The sequence below is a fragment of the Necator americanus genome, chromosome III, assembly GCF_031761385.1.
Source record: "Necator americanus strain Aroian chromosome III, whole genome shotgun sequence".
In the NCBI taxonomy this organism is placed as follows: domain Eukaryota; kingdom Metazoa; phylum Nematoda; class Chromadorea; order Rhabditida; family Ancylostomatidae; genus Necator; species Necator americanus.
Window position 1 is genome coordinate 7,759,615 of NC_087373.1, and position 26,973 is coordinate 7,786,587.

Genomic DNA, 26,973 nt, shown 5'->3' on the forward strand with positions numbered 1-26,973 from the left:
TTGCATTCCCTAGTTTGGTTTTGATCCAAAATCATGAATCCAATCAAGAGCTTATGCAAATGCATGCGTACAAGTTGTAGACACTCTCCGTTTTCTCCGGTAGTGCTTTTGATAAATTACGACCGTAAATTTCAACTAAATTCAGACATCTGCTGCATTTCTGAACTCCTGGAACTTCGTGTCGGTAAAAATTGGTAATTCTGATGTGCGAAGAACACCTTAAAACGAAGCTTGTATTCACAACTTAATCAAAATCATTAGCAAAAGTCGACCCGTATGTTTTGAGGTGCTCTAAGGACCGGAAGAAAGCACAGATGTAGATATCACAAGAGCTATGAGGGAACCCTACGTCTAATCTTCACTGAATTTCACCTCACATATTAAAGGAACATGATCACTGGGGGCTATTTTGGATGGTAACGCCTCGTACTTCGACAATAACTCGAGAGATGGTCGTGGCGCTAGTCGATGTAGCCTGATCGCGTCTGTCCATATGTAGTCCAGACATCCAGAAAAGCCATGCTCAATGCCTTTTTCATCCGTATAGCGAGTGTAGTTCGTCACATCAGTACCAGTTAGATTCTTGAGCCCTTCACCGGAAGGTAGTAGCTGAAAAATCAGATTTTATAGATTGGTGTCAGTGTCTCGTTCAAAAAGGGAAAATATGTTTTCTTATCAAAGAAAAAACTCCTACCAAGAGATCTTTAGGAACTATGTCTTCGTCCAAATGCCAACATGACGATGATTTTCGAAGAATACCCTTGAAAAAGCGACTATTCATATATGTGAACTCGCTCAATCATCGGTAAATGAATTCCTTTTCAGCTTATATTACACCGGCAAACCACACAAAATTGAGTTCTCCTTTAATAGAACTCAAATTTCTATGTGATCTGAAACTATAGTACATAATATAATTTTCGAGAAGAAAAACTTACGGTACTCAGTAGTTCGTAAACGGGACCATCGGGAGTGCTATTGAAATCTCCAGCGAGAATGAGTCGAACTGATACATTGGGGTTCTGATCTGAGTAAAGCTTCCGAATACTGCAACGCACAGTGAACAATAGCGTAGGGTACAGAAGCACCACAAGACTATATCATCACGGCATTTCCCCATACCACTACCTGTCTAATTGACGAACAGCTATAGTCGCTTGAAGAGTTTTTAAATGTTCATGTTTAGGATTGTGATGTAGATGAGTATTACCACATACAATGAGATCACCAGAAGTACGGTCACGCAGAACTAACACCTGGAAATATTGAAAAGTTCGAGATATTTTGATGATCCTATAACTGCAGTTAGAATGAGCTTTCTCTCTAAACTATAGTAGGGTCAAAACGACATGAAGCTTGGTGCAGTTACGTAACCGGTTGCGCTCGAAGCGGTGGGGTTGAGCGTAGCGGATTGTGGGAGGTTTGCTAGCACCATTCTTCGCTGCAGTTCGTGATGGTGCTTCATGTCGTTTTGACCCGACTATACACAATAAGAATAGGAAGAAAAATAATTCGATAATTTTAATGATAGCAAGCTAAGTGTGTCTATTCTTTTCTACTAAGTTGCTTATAGTATGAGATATCGGTCATTTCGTCAGTGAAAGCTTGCAACTCTACACGTAAAAGATTTCTTATATAATGTTATACAATGAAATGACGAGACTATAAAACAAATTGCACCTGAAGTGTGGTTGGTCGACTAGCAAATATTTCTAAAGACGTAGCACTTGAAGAAAGGATGCTTTTCACATCACTGCCACTTGTTTCTAACAACGACGCCAATCCATAGCTTTCCGAAAATACAAGTCTAAAAGTTTGGCAGTTTGGAGTTTGGCATCGAAGTTTTCCTGGTCGTACATTCTCTCACTTACTCAAACCGTTCGCGACGATAAGCAATCACTGATCCTTCCGTAACCTCTCGTTGCTTTTTCGAAAAGCACATTTCTGCACTAATCGATTTCAAGAGTGCACTGAGGTAGCGCATTTGCATCCTATGATCAACTTCTTGCAGAAAACAGAGATCCATGTCGTAACCTGCAAAATAAGATGCTTTAGAATAGATTATGTCATTAAATAATGGTAAGCATATCAGAACTGTATTTTCTCGTCAATGTCTGATGAGCCGATATATTCTTATAAGAAAATGGACAGCCTTTTTTTATTGTTGTTTTCAATCAACAACAATTGGGTGGATGCGAGTTATTTGATCGTCAATGCTTAACAGGGGTTTATAGTTCAAAATTAATAGTGAAGTCAAGTTGAGCAAACCGTATACTTCCTACTAACTCATTTTAAAAAAAATTCTGTGCGTGTCTGATAGTAACTAATCTTGTTAAAGATCACCTAAAGCTAAAACTGACTTACTGAGTAGTTCTCTCAATATCAGTGGATACCGATATTCATACATCTGATAAGCTTTCGGGCAGTATGGAAAGAATAGTGATTCTTGTGGACCTGATAAATCCAAATACAAATCAGCAAGAATGTTGTACGAAACTATCCGAATGCTGAAAACAACTAAAAATTTGAAGTGAGCAGACCAGTAGCAAATACAAAGATAACAGAACTGCACCACTTGGACGGTTTCTCCTTCTGACACCACAGAGCATTGCTTTCAAAAATGAATGGCTCATCGACAAACTCAATTGGGTACTTTGACACGCCACACCTGCCAAACCGCATAAATAATATCGATGAAAAAACAAAAGATTGCAAAGTATTCTGACAGTTGACTCACTTAACTATGGATTCTGGACCCAGATCAGCCACAAGAAACAGCTTTTTCCCGATATCGACGGATGACGGTACGTAGCTGTCGCCTGTCCAGCGATACTCACAATTTGAAACGATAAATCTGCGAGAAGGACCTAGGTTACGTCAATAAAGCCAACAATTGCAGTTCCAGTTCTATGGTACAAAGTATGTTCGAAAAAAAGCGTCTTTCATCCATAATGGGGATAGAAAAGGCGACAAAGAAAAGGGCTGACTTGTCAAATTTACCATCTAAGAATGTGATGTTCTCTCGTGATGAACTTGGCTTAGATTTACTTTCATGACACTCTTCTTGGGGTTGATTATACACGTACCAATGTATAGTCGGCCTTATGGTTGTTGAGCCTAGAACAAAGCACGAAGCTGTTGTTGAATTATGAAATAAACTATGTAGCCTAACATTCTAAGAAATAATATAAGTGATAATGTCTGTTGAAGAAGATATTACGCTTTGAAACAAACCGCTTCGTTTCAAAAAGACAAGAACATGACTTTATAGTAAAACGGTCAGGTCAAAAAGCAAATGACTATGTCTTTCATCACTTCAAGATCATTAGAAAATGAGCTGAATGTGTTTAGCTGAGAAAATGCGAGCAGCCTGCTATAAAACAATCTTTCTCTGCTTGCCGCCCTCATCCTCTTACTTTTGCCTTCATTCTACTAACTATGTTGCATTCAGAAGTTGAATATACTCGACAGGGGTCAAAAAGAACTAAATGTCGATACAGTTGCGTTGTCGATTACGCTCGGAGCGGAGCGGGAAGATTACGGTAGGGATTACTTTACTCGTACTGCGGCACTGAGTGGAACTGCTGAGAAATCCCACTCCGATCCCAAAAGCTCGAACCATCGCGCCGCTCACGCAACTGCTTCGATCTTCACCTCGTTTTGTTTCAACTATATACATATAAGGGCCGAGCTTGCGGCTGCTTATTGGATCCACAGCAAAGTTTTGCTCAAGTGTACGGGGCTGACTGAGAGCAATATATTACGATCGAAAACCCTGAAGAATGATTTAGGCTTTACTATAAGAACGGTTTCCTCGTTTCGCGACCAGTTTCATATGATGAGACGTCTCGAAAACTAGAAGACGGCCGGTGTTGCCTTGACTATGGGCGATCACAGTACATAGCTCACCTTGCCTGAAGTCTATAGCTGGGTAAATCGGGCATCCAACAATAGGTTTCAAAGCGCACGTCAGAGTAGATATGTCGATTGGTTCACGTATTATAGTGTAAGACTTCCCACCAATGATTAAATATCTTTGAGATTCCATAACATCTTCAAGGGACTACAAAACACAACATTTTGAAAATAACATTAACAAACAAAAAACATTAGATGCATACGAATGATTCTGATTTTGTCACTTCAGGAGCTTCCACTGTCACTGGCGGGAATTCATTGGATGGTGCAGTGTGCAGTGTGGCATGAGACTTCTTAGGTTTTTGTGGAGCCAACAGTTTATGAATTTTAGTTTCAATCTAAATTTATCTCTAGTTATTAGGAAAAAGTTGAAACAACAAAAATATCGAGCTGTAATAAGATGAGGGGGGGACTAATAAACAAACGCAGCGTTCTATTTAAGAAAAAAAAAAACCGCTTAAACCATAACACATCTAAGCTCTTGGCGCATATGGCAGCCCGGTTGCCAATCACAAACGGTCCACTTAAAGGTAGTGTGCGGGGAATTTTCCATGTTGAATTTTTCACATTGGTAGACAGTTGGCAACGAAAGAAGATCTGCTAAGGACGTATCGCAATTTTGTACTCTCAAGGATAACAGATAAAATCCTCCACAACTCTTGGAGTCAGAAGCATCAAGAACATCCGAGCCATCATTTTACCCAGCAAGCAACTTTTTACACCCACAACATTGACGGCATAAAACGTGAGGCAGACAAAAAGCGAAATCTCTCGATGGAAGAACTCTTTACATCTGTACGGATATCAAGATTTTCCTAGCGAAGTTTCACTACGTCACGTCTATGTAATTGATGGACTACCTCCCCGGGGAAGTTAATGTTTCCGCTGCTTCTAGTGGTTCTGATTCAAAGATTCTCTGGCATTCTGGATTTCGCGTACATCTCGTCGCTCCAAATGGGAATCGAATCTCCAGAATCAAAAATTTATGCGAATGCTGTCTTCAGACAAGAGCGCTTAAACTGCTGCAAACCACCATGCTCTTGAGACTCCTAAAACGTCATGACACAATTCTCACAAAGAAAATACTGTCTCAAGAAAGAAGATTCAATTTCTGTCTAATATTTTGAAGTCTGCCGATGATACTTGCATCATAATTTTGTAAAAATAAACACTCACTCTCTTAGCGGTTTCCACGAATGGTTCTGCAAGTGGCCTCCGTAACGTTATCAACAACGAGGAACCATCGTGAGAAAAATCAAATAAAAGTGATACGCATTGAGGCCTAAACAACACTGACGGAAAGGCAATCCACTGATTTAAAAAAAAAAAAAACATAAGCTACGCATGCATACTTTTCTGTACTGCACGAATCAATAGGGTCCTTCCAAAGCAGGATGGAATTCTGTGGTACTATCATCGGAAGCTGTGTTCTGTAATACTGATAACGAAATAAATAAAATTAAGATAGATACATGCATCAAAAGGATAAATACTATAATAAAATATAAAAAGATCTCTAACTATAAATATACGTATAATTTAAAGCATGAAAATATGTTCGCTTCTATCCATCTACGTACTCGATGAGCACAAAAAGAAAACTCACCTATGCACTCTTTTTGTGTTGAAGGAAAGAGCTTTTGTTGACTTCTTTAGATAGACAGCGGGTGTCTGCTCGACACGATCAAGAGTCTGCAATGCCAAAAATCAGACCTCAAGACGTACTAAGGAACTTTTTGAAAGATCACTTCACTATAATGTCCACCACTTAAAAAAATTAAACTAAATTAAAACAATTAAATAACTGCACTGAACTACCAAGCTTCCTTATGCAAACGTTGGTAGAACAACAGCACTTTACTGCAGTTTATTTAAAAAAAAAAGCTTACTTTCAGTTGCTTTCCGAGAACACGTTCCCACTGTTGATTAGTCCGTGATTTACCAAATAGTTCGCTCAAAAATCCCACAAATTTCGACAGCATGAAAATATATACAGACCTGAAGTACACCACTATTTTTATGAGGTAAATGCGTAGAGAAGTGGGGATATCCAGAAGGCGGTTTGGAGACTCCGTCGTGGAATAACGGCAATAGGCCGCAATCTGTACATGAGCGCTGGCTCCATCGTTCAGAGGAAGTTGTAAAATTAGAGGAAATGATTAGCGTTGCCCAATCCACTTGGGACACTCCAGTACGAGTTCAGTCCGGAATCGTTTGAGGTTTATTAGCGCAGTGTGAAGCTTTAAAATGACTTGCGGGAGCAAGCCGATGTGTTAACTCAGTGTTTTTAACATCCCAGACAAATCTAGTACCAATTCATCAATCCCGAAAGGATGAAAGAGTTATGCAATTCCAAGCCGTCGACCTTAGAGACTTGTTGTCTTGCGGATCCTCGCGTCACTACGCCACCCTTTCACTCGTAGTACTTCATCGAAGCCAGGGGGACGATGGAAAAGGTGGTGTTCTGCTAACATCACGGGCATGTTGGTGCTCAAGTACGGTAATGCATAATCTTATATGTAAAAAAGACCTGTAGCGTTGTCTGGTTGCGTAAGCGGCTGCGCTTTAACAGGCTGTCAATGGTCCTACCACGACCGGAATCGCGGCTTCACCGCGGTGCTTCGGGCGAGTCCGTTTAGAGAACTGCACCAGTCTTCGGCACGTTCTGATCGGACTACAAACATCTTACTTTGGATCTCTCTTGATCATGGTGTAGGACGTACTCTGGCACTAGCATCAATTCTAAAAAAAGAACTGTTAACAGTCTTGGTCCGCTTTTTATACTTTATTGGCTAGAGAACTCTATGGCAGAACTCGCGTAGGGTCGAACCTTCACACTTCGTAAATACAGAACCAACTGGAGAAGGTTACCACGTTCATTCTTATTCTATCTAGGCCATTATTCTCTATTGTTCAGCCTCGAATTTATTATCTTACTCATTACTGGGTACGAATAGGGGCAGGAATATGGTTACACTCGAAAAATCATTCCATTTATGGTAGGGTCAAAACTACGGAAGGACGGACAGTTGCGTAAGCGACTGTGCTCGAAGCAGAGCGGTGGAGCGTAGCGGTTAGGATCGTGTAAGGATCCTCGTTGCGACTAGTCTGTCTCCGCTTCCTCATCACATGTGCTAATAACACAAAGTGTGAACACTTCTCTACGCAGTCACGTTAATAATCAAGAATAAATCCTCGGATTTGGTGCGGTGTACGGTCGGTTGAAAGCGACCTGACTTGCGGTGCAACCACCTACTCAATTGTATCACAACTCAGATTGTTTTGACCCAGCTCTAATTCAGCAGGTTTTTGTTTTGATATGTTGCAAATGTCCCATTCCAAGGCTCTGAAATGTGTAACTAACCGAAAGATTGGGTAATAGATCATTTTCTGTACCGTTCATCAGAAAATCAATTTACTGTTAATTATGCCGAGGTTCATCGGAAGTCGAATTTTCTAGCTCTATTCTACTTATTTATCTTTCTCTCTTTTAATTCTAGTATCAGGTTCATTCGTTTCGTTCACAGCAAGAAAAATGAAGTGTTTCAAAATGAAGTCGTTTTTATTCTGATAAATTCTGGTCTGATGCAGTTACTGCTCTAGTATCCATGAAGATGATTTCATCTCCAGTAACTTTTATTACAATGGTAGCAAAACACGTATTTTTGTGTTCATTTGATTGAGTCAGCCTTTGTTTTTTGTCTAAACTTCTCTTTGTATAAATCGGGACTTTCAATTGTCATCAGCAGCACGTATTTTGTACTTTAGTTGTATGTAAAAAGGTTTTTGTAACATAGTTTTTTTCAGTTAATACCACATCTCTTCTAGTCATAAAACAATGAGTAATCTGTAAAGGAACTCCCTGAACCTAACTTCTCAGAATATCCAAAGGTTGTTACTTTTATGAGGATTTCAAATAACATGGTTTGATGGTTTGATAACATAGTAATGTTACTTGTACAGTCTAGATATTGTAAACACCATTATAACTGAAGCTATTTTAAACCATTTCGTATACAATTGATTTCTGTACATAATTGAAAAAAATGGTGAGCGAGACACAAAATGCCAGGAATTGCAATATAAATTCTCAATGTCAACGAGACGAGTTTAATTAAAAATTTTAATAGGTGTAACCGAGAAGAGCTTCGAAAAAAAAATCCTTTATAAGTTTTCGCGAAAGTATACCGTAGAAAAAATAGTAGTAAATAATAAACAATGCAAATACAACTCAATCAGTGCATCATCAACCTCTACCAAGAAAAAATAAACATCAAGAAATTGTACGAGTTACTTACGAGTTAGTTAGAAATTATAGTTACACTGGGAAACTAACAACAACTGGAATCATAACTTCATCACAACCACATCAGGAAAATCACAATCATATAGAATAATTGTAAAACTAGAGATGAACTGGAACAATAGTAATGAGAAAAGTATCAAAGAACGAACATCCAAAGATATCACAGCTTTGAATGAGACCGTGAGATAGCATAGTATTGATGATGAACTAACAGTACTGGGAAACTCGTTTGTGAAGAAGTCGGTAGAAGAGGATTTCTTTTTTAAAAGCAACCAGAAATGCATGCGACCCGACTCTTGACAGAATTCGTAAGAATTAGGCTGTTTGGCAGACTGGGCATGAATAACGTATGCTTATTTTGTCATAATTTGAATAGGTCAGATAAATTGTTAACACAACTAAGTAGAAAAGAACAAAAACTTCTTAACGAAAGAGAATATAGAATATTCAGACTAACCTTTGACATCTATAATGAGAAGATTGAAGCCGTTTTAGCACATAATTTCTCTACTGTAAAATTTATTTTTCTTCTTGAAAACGCATTTTTGCTTAAATGCTGACAAAATTGCTAAAACAAATGCTCATCCTAAGGGAAAAAAAATGACAAAAAAAAAACATTTATTTACTTCAAGGTGCGATGTAAAAAAGGAAGTGAAAAATGACCGAAATGCAATTTAGTATGACTTCAATGTCATGCTAAATTGCAATTCAATGACTTCATTGCCTGTTTGTTTTGAAATTGCTGTCTTCTCGCTCAAGATAGGTATCCAGAACGAGGAAACTGTCTATATTTACGACAAACTTTAAAAAGTCTTAAACATCTCCGACACGAGCCTCCAGAAATATGAGTAAGTATACAAGTTTAAATAAAAACATGATTTTCGGCAACTGCATCATATATCAAACCGAGTAATTTTACACTTTTGTGGTTTCTAGTCGCAAAGACTTGCTTCTCCCTTGTCATCTTCGAGCAACGTATGTAAATCTCACATTAGAGAATAGATGTCGCAAAGCCGGACAACGAGAAGTTTTTGTCTGATGTAATGTTCCCCAGACATATAGATAAATGCGAATGTTGAAGGAAACCGCACACAATTTAAAGTGGAGCCAGAATACCTTGATTAATGTTACAACCATCAATTACCCAGAGTAGGAACTTAGTTGACTTGAGTTAAGATTTGGTTAGAAAGTAAAAGACCCTCTCCACTTTTGATCAGCGTGAAAACTTCAAAACAAAAAAAACCGTTTTCATGTTGATTGGTTATTCAAATATTTACAATAACTAGCAAACTAACCTATACACTATATACCAACATAAACCAATCTTTCAACAAAAAAAACTGAAAAATCCCAACGAGCATAATTCGCACGTGAATGAAGTAGTTAGTAGGTATGAAAGGCGTGAGAAAATGACAGTGCAATTTTCGACAAAGCAAGTAGATGAAGAAGTAAAAGAAAAGGGAAGAGAACCATCACATCCAGTCACAATAGTTGTATTTCACGCCCACAGCAATTGCGACAGCAAGAAATGGTGACGTTCTCATAGTTGGGCCCTTTCCTGCGAATTCGCTCCTCACACGGCGACCGCGAAACGAGCGACTGCAGATCGAGAGTAGCAAAATACCTTGTGTCCGCGTTAGTCACAGCGTTGGTATCACTACAGATGAAATATCTTCATTATAGAAATGGAAATGTCAATACACCATACCTGATACCACTTTCCTACAGGTCCAAATTTTTCAATTAGAAATAAAAACCCGAACTTTGTCGGAGATAAGAGTGTTGCAGAAATCTTTTACCGCGACAGCAAAAGGAAGCAAAAAATTAAGAAAAAAAAATCCCATCCGGATGAATTCCCCAGCGGGTGCAAATGATAGGCAAAGAATACTTAATAAGGAGTAGTTTATATTCTATATAAAAGTACCACGGCTATAACGTCTACTGCCATCGTAACGGGATGATAACTACAAGACGAAGCAATATCAAACAAAACAAGACAGATTTTGTCTAATTCAAAAAGCTCAAAAACATACCAAGCGCTTCTGACGATCCGCTGAGCATCACGAAGCATTCCGACTAGAACTTCCGAACGATAGGTGAGTTCATCTGTGCGAATGGACTGTGCAAGGAACTTGCATTTCCATACGTCGCGATCGATTCTTAGTTGATCCACCAGTTCGTTTTCGCTTACTAACTGCAAAACAATTTCTAAGTAATCATTTTGATTAAATGAGTGTTTTAGAAACAATATGGAGAATACATTTGCTTTTCTTCTTGGATGACTAGTTTATATGCTCAATGCGGAATTCTGGATTACACTGAATGAACACATGTGGACAGAAAGTGGTGAAAAAATAGGAACAATATAAACTTCTAGACTTTAGAAGATTCGATGGCCTGCATATTAACAAATTTCTCCTCGTATGTGGTACGAGATATCAATGAAAAATTTAGAAGCAAAACCAAAAACGAAAAGGAAACTGTTAAAAAGATGCAAAAGTAAGCGTATAAGGCATGAGGCTATCAAATGCATTAAACCGTGCACAAAATTACAGCACATACTGCCATGTTTGTGTGTTAAATACACGTTAGTGCCTCACGAGTTGAGAAAGTTAAACGTAAAAAGCAGAAATAAAATATAAGAAGACGGCATGCGTCCCTCGAATATAGGAGAAGTTACGGACCAATAATTGAAATTCGATTAAAAAAGCACCTTCTCTGAAAATTCCTGCACTCGGTGAGCTAAACGGATTTTATCCTCGGTAAGTGCTTGGACTTGACCTTGCAGCTCATCGCTAATCGTCGCAACCATCAATCGTTTTAGTTCCACATTCAGCTTTCGTTCCAATTCCAGTTCTGACTTCACTTCATCCAACTGTTTCTTCAACGCCATGATCTATAAAATAGAGGAATAAAGTGATCTGGGTAATTAATATCTAATGAAGAAGTAGTAAAGTCCTTGCGTTTGTGGTCGTAACGTATTTGTCGCATTTTAGGTTCGTGCTCGCCCATTTTGCACAAGCGTTCAATCAATATAAAGAGATGACTTTCAATTATTGAGTTACCCACAGCTACTCACTCAAATTCTCGTTCCAGAGATACTTACTGTTGGACTGTAACAATTCACTACAAGTTTCTGTCCTTTATATTGACGACGCGGTCACGCAAACCCATGGCTGTGAGAGAACGCTAGCGATTTCACTGAGTTTTTTATGGCTTCAACAAAGGCAAATATTTTACAATTTCGAATGCACTTTTCCTTCTCTGTGAAGTTCCTGAATGATATTTTCTATATTACCTCGTGCATCCTTACCCAGTCTCCTGAGGAGTTTAAAAAGAACCTAAAAAATACAAGAATGTGAATTTCTATGTCCCGATTGAACACTCATGTAAAATCACTGAAGAAAATCGACATGCAGAGATTATTAATGAAAGCTTTGACAACTGAACGTATCCTCCTACCAAAGGGACATTGAAAAATGATAATTTCTTAAACAAGTCAACATAGGATAAAACAAAGTAGAAGCATTCTAACATGTTATACTTCCTTATTCTATTTTAACAATACATAGTGGTTACGTAAAGAACAGAGAGCGAATATTATGAAAGCAGCTCGCCTCGTCTGAAACGCAGTCGTCTTTCAAACTTGCACGGTATTTCCTCAGATCTACTAGAAGATTACCTCCAACAGTTTGTTTGTTAGAGTTCTCGTCAACGAAACCGCTCCCATATGGGATCAAATGTGGCAATTCCTGCGGCGCTTCTCCTTTTCTAGATTCATCCATTAAAATCTTGAGTGTTTCCAAAAATTAAAGCGTCACAACAGCGACTGTGATAAACAGCAAAAAAGAAGAAAACAAAAAACAAAAACAAAAAACAAAAAGGAACCTATCTGCGCTTGGTGCGGCTTTATATGGCTCCCATGGAACAAATCGTGGTTTCTTCATCCTCGTCAACTCTTTCGCTGTCGTCGCGCCATTTGTCGTGGGTTTCTCGGCAAAATCATCACTATCGTGTGAGGAGACATGGTGATCATGAGCGTGATATAGATCTACTAGATCCATCGCCAAGATCGGCCGGGACAGGCCTCCTCAACCCCTAAACTCGTTTCTATTCGTAGGAAAAGAATTTTTTTTTGACGTACCGACTGCCTATTTATTGACGAAAGTGTTCGTGTAAAACGTAACACAGAACTGACATACGTAAAAAGGAACAAGTTATTAAGGAATTAACAGGTAACTGAGTAAAAACAGGCGAATAATGTTCCCCTAGTTAATGCTCTTGCCCCCTTAAATTAATAGTTCACTCGAATAGCACCGTTTGAAGTTGTGTTTGAGTTTGATTTTGAGTACAGTTTGAAATTTGTATACATGCATTGAATGAAGCATATCAATGTTACATTCAAACCACTAGGAAAACTCAAAATTTACAGCCAACGTGGACTCTGGTACAGATTCCCCTCGAATGGATTGATGAACCCCTCTTGAAATGATACGGTAAGCCGATGCATTGCATATAGCGCTTAAAAGTGCACCAGTGTAATTTCCACATCCACGCTGCTAAAGCACTAATACTAGAAATAATATCAGCATCAAATTGAGGTATAAAGTACAAGGAACAACAATTTCGCAGTAACAGTCACTCAAAAATATGATTCTGCCTGTTATTTAACATATTTTCGGCTCAAATCCTTAATCAATTTTGAAATATAAATAATGCACATCAATCAAGCACGACAGAGTGGCGTCAAAATAAATTGAAACCTCGATGCAATTACGTAAAAGGCTGGGATCAAGGCAGTTCCGTCGCTGAGTGGTGGAGGTGCTCCAAGAACGACCGCAACCACTGGCTCCGCCGTGACGTTTCGAGCACAGCCACTTACGCAACTGCGCCGAACTTCAAGTTATTTTGACCTGAGTGTAGCCTCAACAATATAACAAAAAATACTTGTTGAACTTGAACCGAAAACACTTGTTTTTTTTCTCCATCCAAACATTCAGTTTCGAAATAATTCTACTCCTTCAAGAACAAGAAAATACGGAAATAAATGTGTACCAAAAAAATGCAAGAGATTGCCACAATAGAGACACACATCACCGGAGAAAAAAAAAACCAGGAGGTAGAATAAAAAAAGCAAATCCAGCACTTGTAGCTAAATCTCAGCCCGGTTTCAGACAATAGGATCCTGTTCCTCTCTCCCAGTTTCAAAGCAACCTTTTCTCAATGAAGGCGACAAACCCACGGAAATAGCAATGGAATCTAGACAGCTTTAGGCGTGAGGTGTATTGCTGCATGTGGGAGAACACCGAGTGCGCGAAGACGTACGATATAACAAAGTATATTCTAATTGTAACATTCCTGTTTTCTTTAAGACCTGAAATGTATTCATGTGGTTCGCTCTACTGAAAATGTAGGAGGGAAAAACTTCAGCATTGTTCGGAATCTACAATTCTGGAATTTACTGAAAGTTGTACTATGGGATAGTGTAGTCGTCTAAACCAGGAATATTTTTTCAGAGAAAAAATCAACCGTTAGTCCCCTCCGAAGATATCCGTAACTAGAAAGGTTAGGATTAGCAACAGAGCTGCTGGTCATCTGTATTTGATCTATTTTGACGCGACATTGGAGTTCATCGACCAGCCCAATCTCCACCACTCAGAACGTCATGTAGCCGCTTACCCTCAGGAAACTGCCGTACTTCTATCACTTCAGCGACATTTTATCATATCTCCATTTCATGCATTATACTTCTATAAGTTTTAGCCGTTTTTTTCCAACTTATCGATATATGCCTTCCAACAACCTGAGCTTGAGTCCTTCGAAGAGATCCTTATCTTGCCACAGTTCTTTCACTTATTCTATTCTCTTCGTACAAAATACCACAAAACGCATTTCCGCTGATAAAACACAGAAGTGATGCCTTCTTCGACGGTCCTTGTGACTTGGTCAAAGAAATCTATGTCAACAAGACATGGATGTCAAGATTTTGTCCAATATGACCCACCATTCCGTTGTGAAACTGGGTGAAGTTAACGTCGTTTAAAATGAGAAGAACATACATGTTGAAGAACGAAGCATATTTCGTGAATCTAGTACTTCGCGCAACGCTGATAGAAAACCGTACTTGGAGAAAAAAAAATGATAAACCACCCCTCGATTAAAAAAACCTTCCAGAATAATTAATATAATTAATTATTCTGGAAGGTTTTTTTAATCGTTATAATATAATTCGTACAGTAAATTCGGGCGTTTTCATCATCGTGCTCTACGGTTCACGCTCATTTCATCGTACACTCCTAGATCTGTAACTCATCCTAAGAGAAGCTGTGGCTCAACATAAGTTACAAGTTAATAAATAACACACGTTGTGGAGCCTCTCGAATAACTGAGATTTTTAGAAAAGTTTCCAGCTCATTTACTCAAAATATAGTAACAATACTCACAGGAACAAATTATAACAAACTACACATTTCAGAACAAATGGCAAGATTTTTCTAACGAAAAGTCCTAGAATTATCTAGAATGAATCACTACTCGAATGCTTGCCTTTTTCTGCACAAAAAAATTAAGAAAACCTATGGAAAGAATGCATTCTAAAGAAAAGTCATAAATACACAAAACAAGAATATTTAGGAACAATAAAAGAAACAACACAACATGCATACACGTTAACAAGAACCGGAATTAAGCATTAAGAAATCTCAGAAAACTAACAAAAAAATTAAACAAGAGAATTCAAACAACTCATACATTGTCTAGGAGTTATCTTTTCTTGTTTTTTCTTCCGCGTGGTCTTCCTCGAGCTGGTACGTTTAGGGTTTCGCCCGATCTCATGCGAAACGGAGGCATATTTGCGCGTGGCTGTGAAAGCTGGGCGCTTTGAGAATTACAGCCGCCAGATTTCACGCGTGTAGGGCGCACTGAGCATCTCAAACATAAACTTTATTGAAAATCAAGTGAACTAATTCATGTCAAAACCTACTACAACCGAATTCTTTCAATTTTAACGACCTTGCGAATTTGTATGAATTTGTATGATAACTTGCCAGAGATACCCAAGGAGCAAAGGCCAGGTTTTTTCCCTTCTCGTTTGTTCTTCATTCAATACATCTTTGTACTCTTTAAAAGGTTTTTAGGATAATCCAATTTCTCTTGTTTCATTACACGACGAAAAACCGTCAGATGTCGGTTAAAGGCACCACCCCACAAATCTGAGGTGGTACGGGTTTCAGGCGGATTATGCATATACGGGGTCGTGGGTTATGGGGAAGAGGTTGATCCCGTTCATCTCTTCCTGTATCAGTGTAAACGGACGACCGGAACGCTGTTTCTAACGACGGCTCTGTTGTTTGCGTTTGCGCCCCCTCCCCCTCACCCCCCTGTCGTAAGAAACAGTTCCGGGCTTGTCATTTTACATCGATACGAGGAGAGTTGGACGGAATCACCCTCTTCCCCACAACCTACGACCCCATATAAGCTTTATCCTCCTGAAACCCGTGCCAGATTCGTGGGGTGATGCCTTCAAAGTTTTGCTGTAATTCAATAGAAACGATTAACATAGGACCCACTGTTTCTTTATAACCAGTGGCGTAGAGGTGAATAGTTCGCTCGGCTCAAAATGAATTTCGCTACCGTCAGCTTCTGGCCTAAACAAAAAACATCAATAATAATTTTTGTGCGTCAAAAAGGAGCCAAATAATTTGCAACTCTAGGAGTCACCTCATTTGTCTAAAATGTTCAATGAGCATAAAATAAGAAAAAGAACAACTGATTATTACGATTTATGTAAGCTACTCTTCTCGACAAGCTTGACATCAGCTTTCTCCTTTGGCTTCGGTGCACCCTCATGATTGTTTGGAGACTCAAATAGATCACCACCGTCGTCTTCCTTCATGACAGTGTCATCCAGGTCCACTGCAATGGGACGCTCTACAAAAATTGAGCTTAACAACAACTTGACAAATCTTGTAGCAATCAGAATTGTGAAAGTTTACTGAAATCATCTGCCATTGTTGAAGCAGTAGTTGTTGTATGCTGTAAACTCCCACTTTTGTTCTGAAATTTAAGAAATAGCCAATTGAAATTTATCAAAATCATGAACAAACGTACTGGATGTTGGCATAGGTAAACTCACCTCGTCGCTAAAAGTTTGTCCCATTTCTCCACGTTCAGGTGCCTCCAAAAATTGCTTCTTCGTATCGCATGACACCAGTTCCTCCATAGGATCCTTTCTTTTTGTGGGGGTTTGTGTCTTGCGCGTCTTAAATATTGATGTGATCAGCCTTATTCATAGCTGCACCACCCAAAATCGAAGGTACGAGTACTCGTCGCATTTAGCTATAACTATCTTGACTTTCAAGCTCTGCAAAATTTATACGCTTCCTTTTCAAACTTTTATGAGTTGTAGGTTGGGAGTTCTTGAACGATAGAGTTGCAATGTTCCTCCGTCTTCTACTATTCTATCCATCGTGGCTGTCAGCAAAATCTTCTTTATTATCGACTAGGGATTTAAACTACAACTAAAGGAATCTAACTAATTAGCTATCACCTTGATTACGAAAGAGATTGTACTTTGAAGTGCATCAATACTGCAAGTAAAATGGTTTTGCAGCAAAGTACTGATGAAGAGCACTTTTCTTGATCAACTTCTATTTCTCTTCCTCTTTTGAGATGTTCGGGATTACAAAAAACTTAGTTTGCAAAAACTCTGAAATCTTGAGGAAAAAAATTTCTGGTGATGCTGCCTTCACAAGAATTATTGTATATCTATCTGTATACACACGAACGCTATTGCAAATCGACTCTTCTTTCCTGAGCTGCTGCTCCCTCAAGTCCATTGCTGAACGAGTAGCAGACCGTGCTTTTCTATCGGTAAGAACTCTCGACTTCCTCATCTGGTCGCGGCTATTGACATCCTTTTTTGCATCCTCCTTAATTGTCTTCGAGTATAAGATTTAAAAAAAATCCGAAGTATTTGTTGTTTACCTGCTTTCGCTTTCGCCCTCTTTGCTTTTTATTCATATTCTGTTCTTTCACCAGTTTTTCTTTCTTCGCTATTTTCTCTACTTCTTGCATTTCCATCATGAGAAAGTATTCATTCTGCAACACAAAAAGGAGAATGTTGATTTCGGTTTCAATTGCTGAATCAGAATATCAAATGGACCTTTGCTGCTACCAGCTCTTCAGCCTTGGTGGATAACTGGAGTCTGACCAGATGTATCTCTCCTTCAATCTCATAGTTCTTATTTTGCAGATCCAAAATATCGGCATCCGCTTTCAACATTTTGTCATGCAAATCCGAAATCTGGACCTTAAAACAATTAAAATATTCAAATATTGCTTTCAAGAAATGAATTATGAAACATAGCACCACAAAATTATAACACCTTCGCATTCTCGAGATCCTTGTCTGCAGCACGTTTTTTGGATTCAACGTCCTGACGAAGTTGAACGAGTTTGGGATTCTGCAAAGAGAAGAACAACGATGTCATAGAAAAGTGAAGCAGTCCATGTTTCGGACTAATTCTCTAAATGGTTAGGTTAATGTTCGTTCATTTCCGAATCTTCTTCAATATAATTAATATATTAAAAGTCTCCGGACCTCTGTCAATTTCTCCTGCTTTTCCGTAATATCCTTACGCAACTCTTCTAGCTCCTCCTTTAGTGCGGCTAACTTCCTATGTTTTTCTTCTATCTTCCGGGAGTTTTCCTTATATATGTTTAGGAAACATTCCCTTTCCTTCATATTTTCCACCTATAATGAACCGTAGGTATGAAAATAACACCCGCAATCATCAAGAGATGCATGTCGGAGGCTAGAGAAGTCAAAAAAAAAAAAAAACATACTTCGGTCCTTATTTCCTCATTTGCTTTTTGACAACACTCTAGTTGAGCATTCAGATCCTCGATTCGTTGTTCATATTCTTTCTGCACAACCAAAAAATCGGTACGAAAAAAGCAAGTAAAACTTGATTGTGCAACCAAAGATCTCACCATCATAGTTTCCAGATTTAGTGCTGCTTCCTTCTTTTTCTTATCCATGCCCTCTTCCAGCTCCTTGAGCAGCATTTCTTCTTGCAAATATTGCTCTTTTTTCTCTTCCAACTTGTGAGAAATATACTCCAGTTGCTGCTCGACTTCATTCTAAATTGATGCAAAATCAACTCTTCAGCTTCTTACATTATTTCGTTTTTATCTGGAGGGCTGCGCTTCTGGAGCTTTTGCTTTTTATCTGGAGGCTATCGTTTTATCTGGAGAGGGCTGTTTAGTGTTGCCGTTTGTTTTGCTCTTAGCGAAACACTAAGCTTGTAGTGATTTTGTAGTTTGTAATTTTTATCTTATTCTTTATTTCTTTTTTTGCAATTGTGCACGATTAGCATAGTCATAAAATTGAGAGATTTTTTTCCGCGAGTTGAATAACTCCTTCTGATGTCAGGACATTTCCTCGATGATTTCAGCTTTTAGGAATTGTACTTCTGCCCCCTTTTTGTGCAAATGTGCGCCCTTGCTTGGGAGATCTCAGGATCTCACTACGCTTGCAATTACAGGGAACACAACTAATGTACAGTCCATTCTGAAATGAAGTGAACATGAAACGAAGTGCGAATTCCAAGCTGATTTATTAGCGCCAAACACTTTATAACTTATCTTTCCAAAATTAGGATCTTAGGGGCGGCCTAACAGCAAAGTAACGTCAAAACTAATGGAGAAGAGCACTGCTAACACGAATTTGACGTTCTAAGAGTCATAGAACTTGCAGAATAGGACTTGCAACATAATTAGATTGCAAAAAAATGATAACGTGAAGGCAGCCGACTGAACGCGAGAGAGTTTATTAAATGACGAGTTAGTAATATTACAAGTTGTTCCAGTTTCAAGTTTAAAATTTTAGGAGTAAAAGTAAATATATTATAAGCCAGAACTGTTTTGCTTTCATGATTCCTAGATTCAGTATTCTCGAAAATATTGCTATGGTGTTTCATTGGTATTCTGTTGCTTTACTTTTGTTTGGGACAATGCGCAACTTTCATGAAATGCATCACTCTTGCCGAGTTCCATCTTGAAAAAAATCGAATCTAAGTGTGTTTCACATTTTTGAGCATCGAAAAATCCCACTGAAAATGCCAGAAATTAATGCAAAACAGAGGATGGAACGTACAAATATCAGTTACAACTTTGATTGTTGGGAGCTATTGACACCTGGCAACCATCCCCGCAACAGCGGTTAGTGGATTTCGTTTTTTGTGCTAAAACTTCATACCGTATAGAAAACAGTGGTGTAGAATTCCTTACACAATAGTGTTGATCGGTGCAAATAACACTCAGAATATATCCAAAACCGGTATCATAGGCAATGAAAAAAGTTAAAGCTCAAAATCAAACTCATTGTACTCGTATCTCTTCAAGCTGTAAACATCAGTTTCAAGACGATTTCAATATCGTCGTAGAACTAAATAATATATCCAAGAAGTAATGGAAATTGAAAGCAGCTTAAATGAAATAGTTCGATAATGTATTGAAAGACAATTTTCCTTGTTGCTTTTAGCTGAGACATATTTGAAATACCTGTTCAGTGAGTTGGATTTCCAGGTCTTTTAATTCGCGAGAGTTTCCTTCTATTTCCATCGTAATGTCTGCTATTCTAGAACTCAACTCTTCCAGTCGATTATTGATCTTTTCCATCACTTCGGCAAGCTAAAATCCTCAGTTCTGTAGTATTTTTTTTTTGGACAACATATATTACTCTACAACAAATGTAATTATGATTTCCCAGAACACGACGGACAAAATAAAACTAGGAGAAATTCTTTGTTCGAATAAAATCGTGGCCGTTACCTCTTCTTTTTCCGCTTCAAGGCGAGATAATCTATCTTGTTGTTCCTCTGCATGTCCTTGTTGTGCCTCTAAAGAAACCCAAGAAAATAAAATTGTGTATGAACAGATAAATAAATGAAAGATGAAAAAGTACTCCATCAAAGAAATGTTAAACTTGTTTTGAATTTATCACCTGTCCAATGCAATTAACGAATGAAATTTGCTTCGAGGTAACTTAAAATATCTAACTGAAAATGCTCAGAAATTACTAGAAACTTTCATCGAATGTCATGCGCATATTTTCTGCATGAAGGAAAACTAAAAAAGGAGAAAATGTACCGTAGTCGGCATCCAAAGCACATAACAACTCTGTCTTCCCGGCCAAATCCTCTGACATTTCCGTTCTTTCCTTCCGCAAACTTTCGATTGCTTGTACTTCAGCAACGAGTGACTATATTGACGAATTCACTTTCACATATTTAAATAATATTTAATCATTTATTTAAGGAATGTAAGGAGGAATACGAAAGAAAAACAGAGGGTAATGAAGGGAGAAGTTACCGTCAGGTCAAATGAATCCCTTCTGGCTGCCAGCTCGTTCGTAATAGATTCTCTCATAGTGTGGACACCTAGAAATAGGATAATATAGTACTTAGAAAAAAGATAATCCAGCGCAGATAGATTAGTGGAATCGTTGCTGTCATCAATAAGTCTTGGGAATTGAGGCGATTGATTTCAAGCCATATTCAAAAATTGAAACAAAGACTATCACAAGAGGAAAAGCATTCTATTATTACCCACCTGAAACAACACGTGGATCAATAGGTTCATGCTGTTGGAGATCATTCATATCATTACGGAGTTCTTTTACCTTTCCTTCAACATTTGAGATTTGCTCACGCAAGTTAGATACCTTCGCATGAACTGCAAACTTATGAGTGAATTAAAGATCTAAAATGGAAGAAAAAAAAGCACCAGGAAAACAAAATTCAAGAGAAGAAATGTGCAAAAGCAACAAACTTTCTTGGTCGGTCTTAGCTTGCGAAACACGTTGCGACTCCAATTCATCTATTTGCCCAGACAATGTTTTCGCCCTAAAGGAATGCTATAAGGTAATTTCTGAATCTTCGACGTAACTTAAGTAGGACCACATGGCTAGATCATGAAAGAAAGAAACAGAGAGGTGATATGAATCGAAATACAAATAACCTACTGAGTAATATTTGCGGATAACTTTCCCTTCAATTCCGTACGCCTCCTTTCGGCCTCTTCACGTTTTTGTTTACGCTCAGTTTCCGATGTTTTATAACGTTCAAGTTCTTCTTTTAGTTTTCGAATCAATTCCTTAATGAATAATGTCTCTTGTTAAGAACAAATGGATTAAAGCTGGTAAATTAAAGGTGACATTCTTGTTTTGAATGAATCTTGAGTAAAACAACCTCTTTCATTGAATTGATCTTTTGAGACGCCTCCAGAGATGATTTGTTCTCATCTGTACGCGATTCAAAAATATTGAATTGTTCAATGAAGTTGTCCATTTTTCAGAGAAATAATGAAACTGTAAAAGAAAACTAAATTTTACAAATAAACTGAAACATATATCATAATGTATGATACAAACAGAAGCAGGTGCAATGGAATCAGCGAACGACTTATAGTCTCATGGTTACAAGAATGAAAAAAAAAATGATATAAATAAAGCGATGAAAGAATACTTTTAAGAAAAATGTTAGAACACTAAACCTATGAATTCAAGATGTAACAGTTAGGTTTTCAGGTTCCAATTCCTGTGTAGGATCAATACAATGGAACGTTCTATAGCATCTATGCATATACAAACGAATATATATATATAGAAAAGATGAAATATACATAAATACGTATGTATGTATGATCCAGAGGGAAATTTGGGATATAAGGTCCATTTTACATGATTTAGCGAAATAACAACTAAACACAGCCGACAACGACGCTTTTGTTGTATCGCACGACCGCGACACGTCCACTGCAACTCTGCCTGTCTAACAGGTCCCGCTACTGAAGCTCTATCACGGTATCCGATGTACTTGATAGGTTTAATTGAGTAAAGATTGAGTAACTAAGGTTTTTTGCAATTAAATGAAACAATTTCATTTCACGCGAATCTTAGCGGCATACTGTTTATTGGTCATTTGATTTTGAAGCTTATTGATTTCATCATGGAGTTATGGTCGGGTGAAAACGACATAAACCTTGGTGCAGACGTGTGTATCGATTCGCATGTATTCGATTATGCTCAAAGCGACGCTTTAGAACGAACGGTTGCGATCGAGATGGGACCACTCTCCAACTCCACCTAGACGCTTGCGCAACTGCACCGACCTTCAGATCGCTTTTACCTGACTTTATGTAAGAGTTATCGCTTACGGGGAATTCACTAGAACTTTTTCAGTTTTGAGGACAAACGGAGAAAAAAAAAGAACTACACTAGGAAAGTCCAACCAGGAACGAAACACAGAACTGTGAAAATATGCTGGTCCGTGCACACCTCTGATGAGATAGTGTGATGACAACAGAGGAAGAGACGACGAGAGACGATCGAGAGGCAGTGTGAACGATAGAGAGTGCGTAATTTTTACAAGTAAAAACCTGTATGTGAAAAGTGAGAACGAGTCAAGAGAAGAACATGGTACAATCGGCCAAAAGCGACCCGAGCGGAGGTACGATTGTCCATCGGATAAACATTCGCGGCGGGACCCTCATTAGCTTCAATCGGGCGCCGGAATTGGGCGAAGTCCCACCGGGTTACCTTAAAGGCATCACCCCACGAATCTGAAGGACTACAGATTTCAGGTTGAGTATTCGTTTACGGGATCGTAGCTCAAGGAGAGGGGCTGTTTCCGTCCATTTCTTCCTAATTGGCGCAAAAAACGGCCCGGAAGATATGACTTCGAGCGTTCCGGAGCGCTATTTTCTACAACGAGTCCGATTGGAGCCGTGTGCGCGCGCCGCATCTTCCGGGCCGTTTTCTACGGCAATTAGGAAGAAATGGACGGAATCACTCACCTCTCCATAATCTACGATCCCGTATACGAATACTCCACCTGAAATCCGTACCAACTCCGATTCGTGAGGTGATGCCTTTAAGCGCAACCGTTTTGATTCCTTTAATGTTCGTATCTTTACCAGCTGTGACTACGAGTATCCGCTCGGAGCAGAGCGTGAAGCTATCGAAGCAGACGTCAAGCAAGAGGAATGCTTGCGTTGCGGCAAGTGCGCCGCTGTCAACTGGACGAAGGTGAGTCTCGGCATGTATGTTTCTCCAACACTTACACATTTTAGTGAATGGAGAGCGGCATAGACAGAATTTGATCCTCGTTTCGTTTGGGAATGTGATGACGATTTTTTACTTGAACGCGTCAGAACGGTGCGAAATTTTAGATACGGTTATCGTCTCGTCAGTTCCCAAGGAATGCAGGAAGGAAAGTAAGAAATCATCAAAGTTAGTTGTCGTTACATGCCGTAGTTTCAACTACCATCTCGGAAGCAGTCGGAATTTGAGCGGAAGGAATAGGAAGTCATACGTTTTTTTTTTTTGCAGGTTGTCCACCGCTGGGTCCCTGCTCTGCTGCACTAGACGATGTTATTCATTGACAGAGGGACTGGAAGAGAATTACCGAGAATGGCGGTGCGTGTTAGATGGGTGTTTTATTGCATGAACGGTAATTGGTAGATATCGGCCGCAATGTAACGATAAGTTAACATCTTGTACAGCTTGGCCGCCTTTCGCTTCACCTCATTTTTCCCTGTGAAAGCAATTCTAACCGTTGTGCTACGAGCTAATCTTTTAAAATTGGATGGATTCTCTAAAAAAAAGAAAGAGAGGAAAAGTTCAATCTAGTGAGCGGCAAAGCAAGGAATAGATGGGTTGAAAGGACATACTTAATGGACTTGGATATTACATCCATCGTAGAGTCAAAACGACATGAAGCACGGTGCAGTTGCGGAAGCGGTTGCGCTGGAAGCGGCGCGGGGGAGCGTAGCTGTTACAACCGAGTGAGGACTCTTGCTACCACCGTTCATTGTTGCAGTTCGCGATGGTCCTACCTCGATTCCAACCGCTCTCTTCACTGCACCGCTTCGAGCGCAGGCGTTTAGGAAACTAGAACGTGCTTTTTGTAGTTCTGACCCTACTATAATTTAGTTTTGAGTTGAATGTGTTATGTTGCTCTAGTAGTACTAGTTAATACGTGGCACTGTATTATGGAAGCGCTGCTTGCAGCTAGGCAGATCCTGTCATCACATAGCCTGGTCAGAAGAATTTGACTCATTCTACAATATTCAGAGAAAGATTATGTACAATGTACCATGACTTCTAATCGCCCTCGGATGAAGGGGGGATATAGTTACGCCAAAACGGCATGACTTTTGGGTTCATCGCGTGAACGGTAGCGATCGCCGTGGGACCTTCGCTCTCCACAGTTGAGCGAAAGTCCCACCACACTCCTTATGCTCATGAGGACATCTGTCGAGCAGCAGCGGATTTTGCGATTCGATGTGTAATTGTTTTTCTTCTACGTGTAACAACTTCCACAAAGAGATGCGTTGACTATATGATAGTAGTTTTGTACAGAAATATCTGTTCTAACTAATTACTTCCTTCTTTTTTTTCATGGGGATTTTATTGTGGACCTAGATAGCCTGACAGAAATAACGGTTAATTAATGGTAATTAGTAGCAACCATTCCGTTACAGATATCAAATATTGATCTCGCTAGTTTTTTTTTTGTCTCTTTGAGAATTAAGTACACCTTCCTTGAGGCTATGGCCAATCATCAATCTAGCATTAGTAAAGTGTTGTGTTAAATAGAGGTTATTTTCTGGCTATTAATCTTTGTCAAACAATTTGTTTTCTACTTGAATGCATCTGGTTTCATAGCGCCTGTTTCTTATGAGTAAATATTTTGATGTTTCCTTACAAATGACTACTTTTCTCTGAATTGTGCGCACAGTATATTGAAGTAAGTAAACAAACGAGTAAAAAGAGTTATAAAAGCTCTCTTTCTCTTTTTCTCCCTCTTTCTCCCAAAAAAAGAGACAACAAGAATATTGTGGGGTTATGTTCTCGATTATTATGGAAGTTTGCTTACCTGTATAAGCATTGACGAAGCTGTTAATCTCCCTTTTTCGACCAAATTTAGAGGATAAAAGGATAAAGGATGGGACCAGCCGATGGTCAAGTCTGTATTTTTATCCTCCCAGACAACTCTGGTACCAATTCATCGACCCGAGAAGGATGAAAGGCTTGGTTTGCACTAGGGGGGTTTCGAACCCTGAACCGTGTGGCTACAGCGGACCTCTAACCGAGTGCGCCACACCCACCCCTTTGAACAGATTTAGCATTGAAATCTCTCTTTCTCTTTCTCTTTCTCTTTCTTTCTCTCTCTCTTATACGATGTCGTAAACATAAAGTGAGAGAAGGCGAAGATGTATTACAAATAGTAGAATTCTGTTTGAGTTTGTGTGAACCTTTTCGTGTTAAAATCCTTTGTTTGAGTTTGTGTGAACTTTTTCGAGTTGAAATCTTTAACTTTTTGTGATAGGAGGTAGAGAAAGATGAAAAGAAAAATAAAGTTTACGAACTAGCAAATGAATGGTAGAAGGATGAAAATAAAGTAAGATTAAATAAAATTAAAAAAAAAATCACCAAGGGAAGGCAAAATTGACCCCTCTATCTCTTATAGCTAATGCTACCAATCTCAAAAAAAGTGATAAAATGATTAAAAACGTAAATATACTAAATTGATAACTCGACAGTGTCACTAAGTGTTGCACGGTACATAGTTGCCGCGTCGGGTGTTCAACTGAGTGGACGCGACGCGTCTGCCGGAAAACACGCTCTTTCTACGCTCGATGCATATTTGTTACGAATTTACGAGTTTTGTTAAAAGTTACGAAAAAAAAACCACTCGAAAACAAGAAAGGAAGCTTTGAGGAGTTTTTCAACGTTATCGATCTTATCGATTATTCATCTTCTCATCGATCTCTTGATTGCTCGTTACTTTTTTGATAGAGGCGGGGACCGCCTCTATGAACAAAGTGTTGCGACTCGTCGACACACCTATTTCGACGAGTACTGTAAGAATGTCAACGCTTGTGCTGGAATTATCTTAGATTTAGCGATAACTTTCAATTTATTCATGCTTTCTCCGTATTCTGCATACCTTTGAACGATTTTCATGTGTTGTTTGGTGTTTTGGATGATCTCTCATTAAAAACCCAGTAAATCGTGCTGTGATTTATGATCTGCATATTTTTACGAATGAATAGATATAACCTTGCGAATGTCAACTGATCTCCCACTCATTTCTTCTTCTTCTTCACTCAACCTTAAATTAGCTCCAAGCTCCGATTAGCAACGCTGTCTGATTGAGACTCTCATACACCTCCCATAGCTAGAGCATTCGTGAAGTTTTCAGAAAGAAAATCTCCTTCCTGTTTTTTTTTCTTTCTTTTTAATACTATGCGAAAATCTGCATGATTGCAGAATTTTACCGAAATGTACTAGGAATTGTATATCCTCGGGAGATCTATTGAGTTGAAAAAGGAAATCACTTACACTTAATTTTACTAGAATAACCTCATATGCTTGGATCTTCGCAGGAATACATATCCATATAAATATCAAGTTTGCAGAGTTGTGAAGTGGGAAAAAAGTTGGGAGATTTGGAAAAGTTTGTAAATTCTGGATAAACATTTCCGACTTCTAGTTAATTTTAGCCTTCAAATCTCAAGAACTCCACGAAAACATCGGTTTTATTTCAGTAAGTCCGAGTAAAACGAAGGAGCTCGGTGGTTACTTCCAACAGATCTACACTAGCCGTCTGCGCTCCAGAGCTTTTAGACGTTTTCAGTTGCAGTAAGTATTTATTGGAGTACTTGTTTGTTGTTTATTG

General features: G+C 38.8%; 3 protein-coding genes across 6 annotated transcripts in view; 1 reads left to right on the forward strand and 2 right to left on the reverse strand.

Moving 5' to 3' along the window:
• Nucleotides 1-351: 351 nt before the first annotated feature.
• On the reverse strand, nt 352-12,288 carry RB195_008890 (uncharacterized protein; the record flags this gene model as incomplete). Of its 3 annotated transcripts, XM_064195626.1 has the most annotated exons (24): nt 352-609; nt 695-760; nt 939-1,047; nt 1,129-1,256; nt 1,681-1,807; nt 1,872-2,034; nt 2,365-2,507; nt 2,573-2,668; nt 2,738-2,867; nt 3,001-3,117; nt 3,910-4,063; nt 4,122-4,256; nt 5,095-5,200; nt 5,271-5,348; nt 5,525-5,610; nt 5,808-5,916; nt 8,498-8,556; nt 8,682-8,690; nt 9,761-9,881; nt 10,258-10,418; nt 10,938-11,120; nt 11,842-11,846; nt 11,907-11,995; nt 12,113-12,288. In XM_064195626.1, 24 exons carry the CDS (start codon nt 12,286-12,288, stop codon nt 352-354), a joined length of 2,808 nt encoding a protein of 935 aa, XP_064046769.1. The 3 variants fall into 3 exon arrangements, with proteins under 3 accessions (XP_064046769.1, XP_064046770.1, XP_064046771.1); XM_064195624.1 differs by lacking the exons at nt 8,498-8,556; nt 8,682-8,690; nt 9,761-9,881; ... (3 more) ...; nt 11,907-11,995; nt 12,113-12,288 and having other exon boundaries at nt 5,808-5,900; XM_064195625.1 differs by lacking the exons at nt 352-609; nt 695-760; nt 939-1,047; ... (14 more) ...; nt 8,682-8,690; nt 9,761-9,881 and adding an exon at nt 10,128-10,188 and having other exon boundaries at nt 11,842-11,995.
• Nucleotides 12,289-14,986: 2,698 nt separating this feature from the next.
• On the reverse strand, nt 14,987-21,576 carry RB195_008891 (uncharacterized protein; the record flags this gene model as incomplete). Of its 2 annotated transcripts, none has more annotated exons than XM_064195628.1 (20): nt 14,987-15,152; nt 15,793-15,870; nt 16,003-16,138; nt 16,219-16,279; nt 16,359-16,484; nt 17,011-17,154; nt 17,210-17,323; nt 17,388-17,534; nt 17,611-17,688; nt 17,826-17,978; nt 18,071-18,151; nt 18,218-18,367; nt 19,790-19,918; nt 20,060-20,127; nt 20,378-20,489; nt 20,600-20,667; nt 20,840-20,962; nt 21,059-21,132; nt 21,252-21,382; nt 21,478-21,576. In XM_064195628.1, 20 exons carry the CDS (start codon nt 21,574-21,576, stop codon nt 14,987-14,989), a joined length of 2,238 nt encoding a protein of 745 aa, XP_064046772.1. The 2 variants fall into 2 exon arrangements, with proteins under 2 accessions (XP_064046772.1, XP_064046773.1); XM_064195627.1 differs by having other exon boundaries at nt 16,003-16,153.
• A 668-nt stretch (nt 21,577-22,244) lies between these two features.
• The window catches only part of RB195_008892 (uncharacterized protein), a gene marked incomplete at both ends in the record, with an annotated part of 44,313 nt that continues 39,584 nt past the window's right edge, over nt 22,245-26,973 (forward strand). The window contains 7 exons of the mRNA XM_064195630.1: nt 22,245-22,252; nt 22,594-22,641; nt 23,207-23,315; nt 23,459-23,519; nt 23,619-23,659; nt 23,687-23,705; nt 26,843-26,936. Coding sequence (XP_064046774.1) covers nt 22,245-22,252; nt 22,594-22,641; nt 23,207-23,315; nt 23,459-23,519; nt 23,619-23,659; nt 23,687-23,705; nt 26,843-26,936 — 380 coding nt within the window. The remainder of the gene's footprint in view (nt 22,253-22,593; nt 22,642-23,206; nt 23,316-23,458; nt 23,520-23,618; nt 23,660-23,686; nt 23,706-26,842; nt 26,937-26,973) is intronic.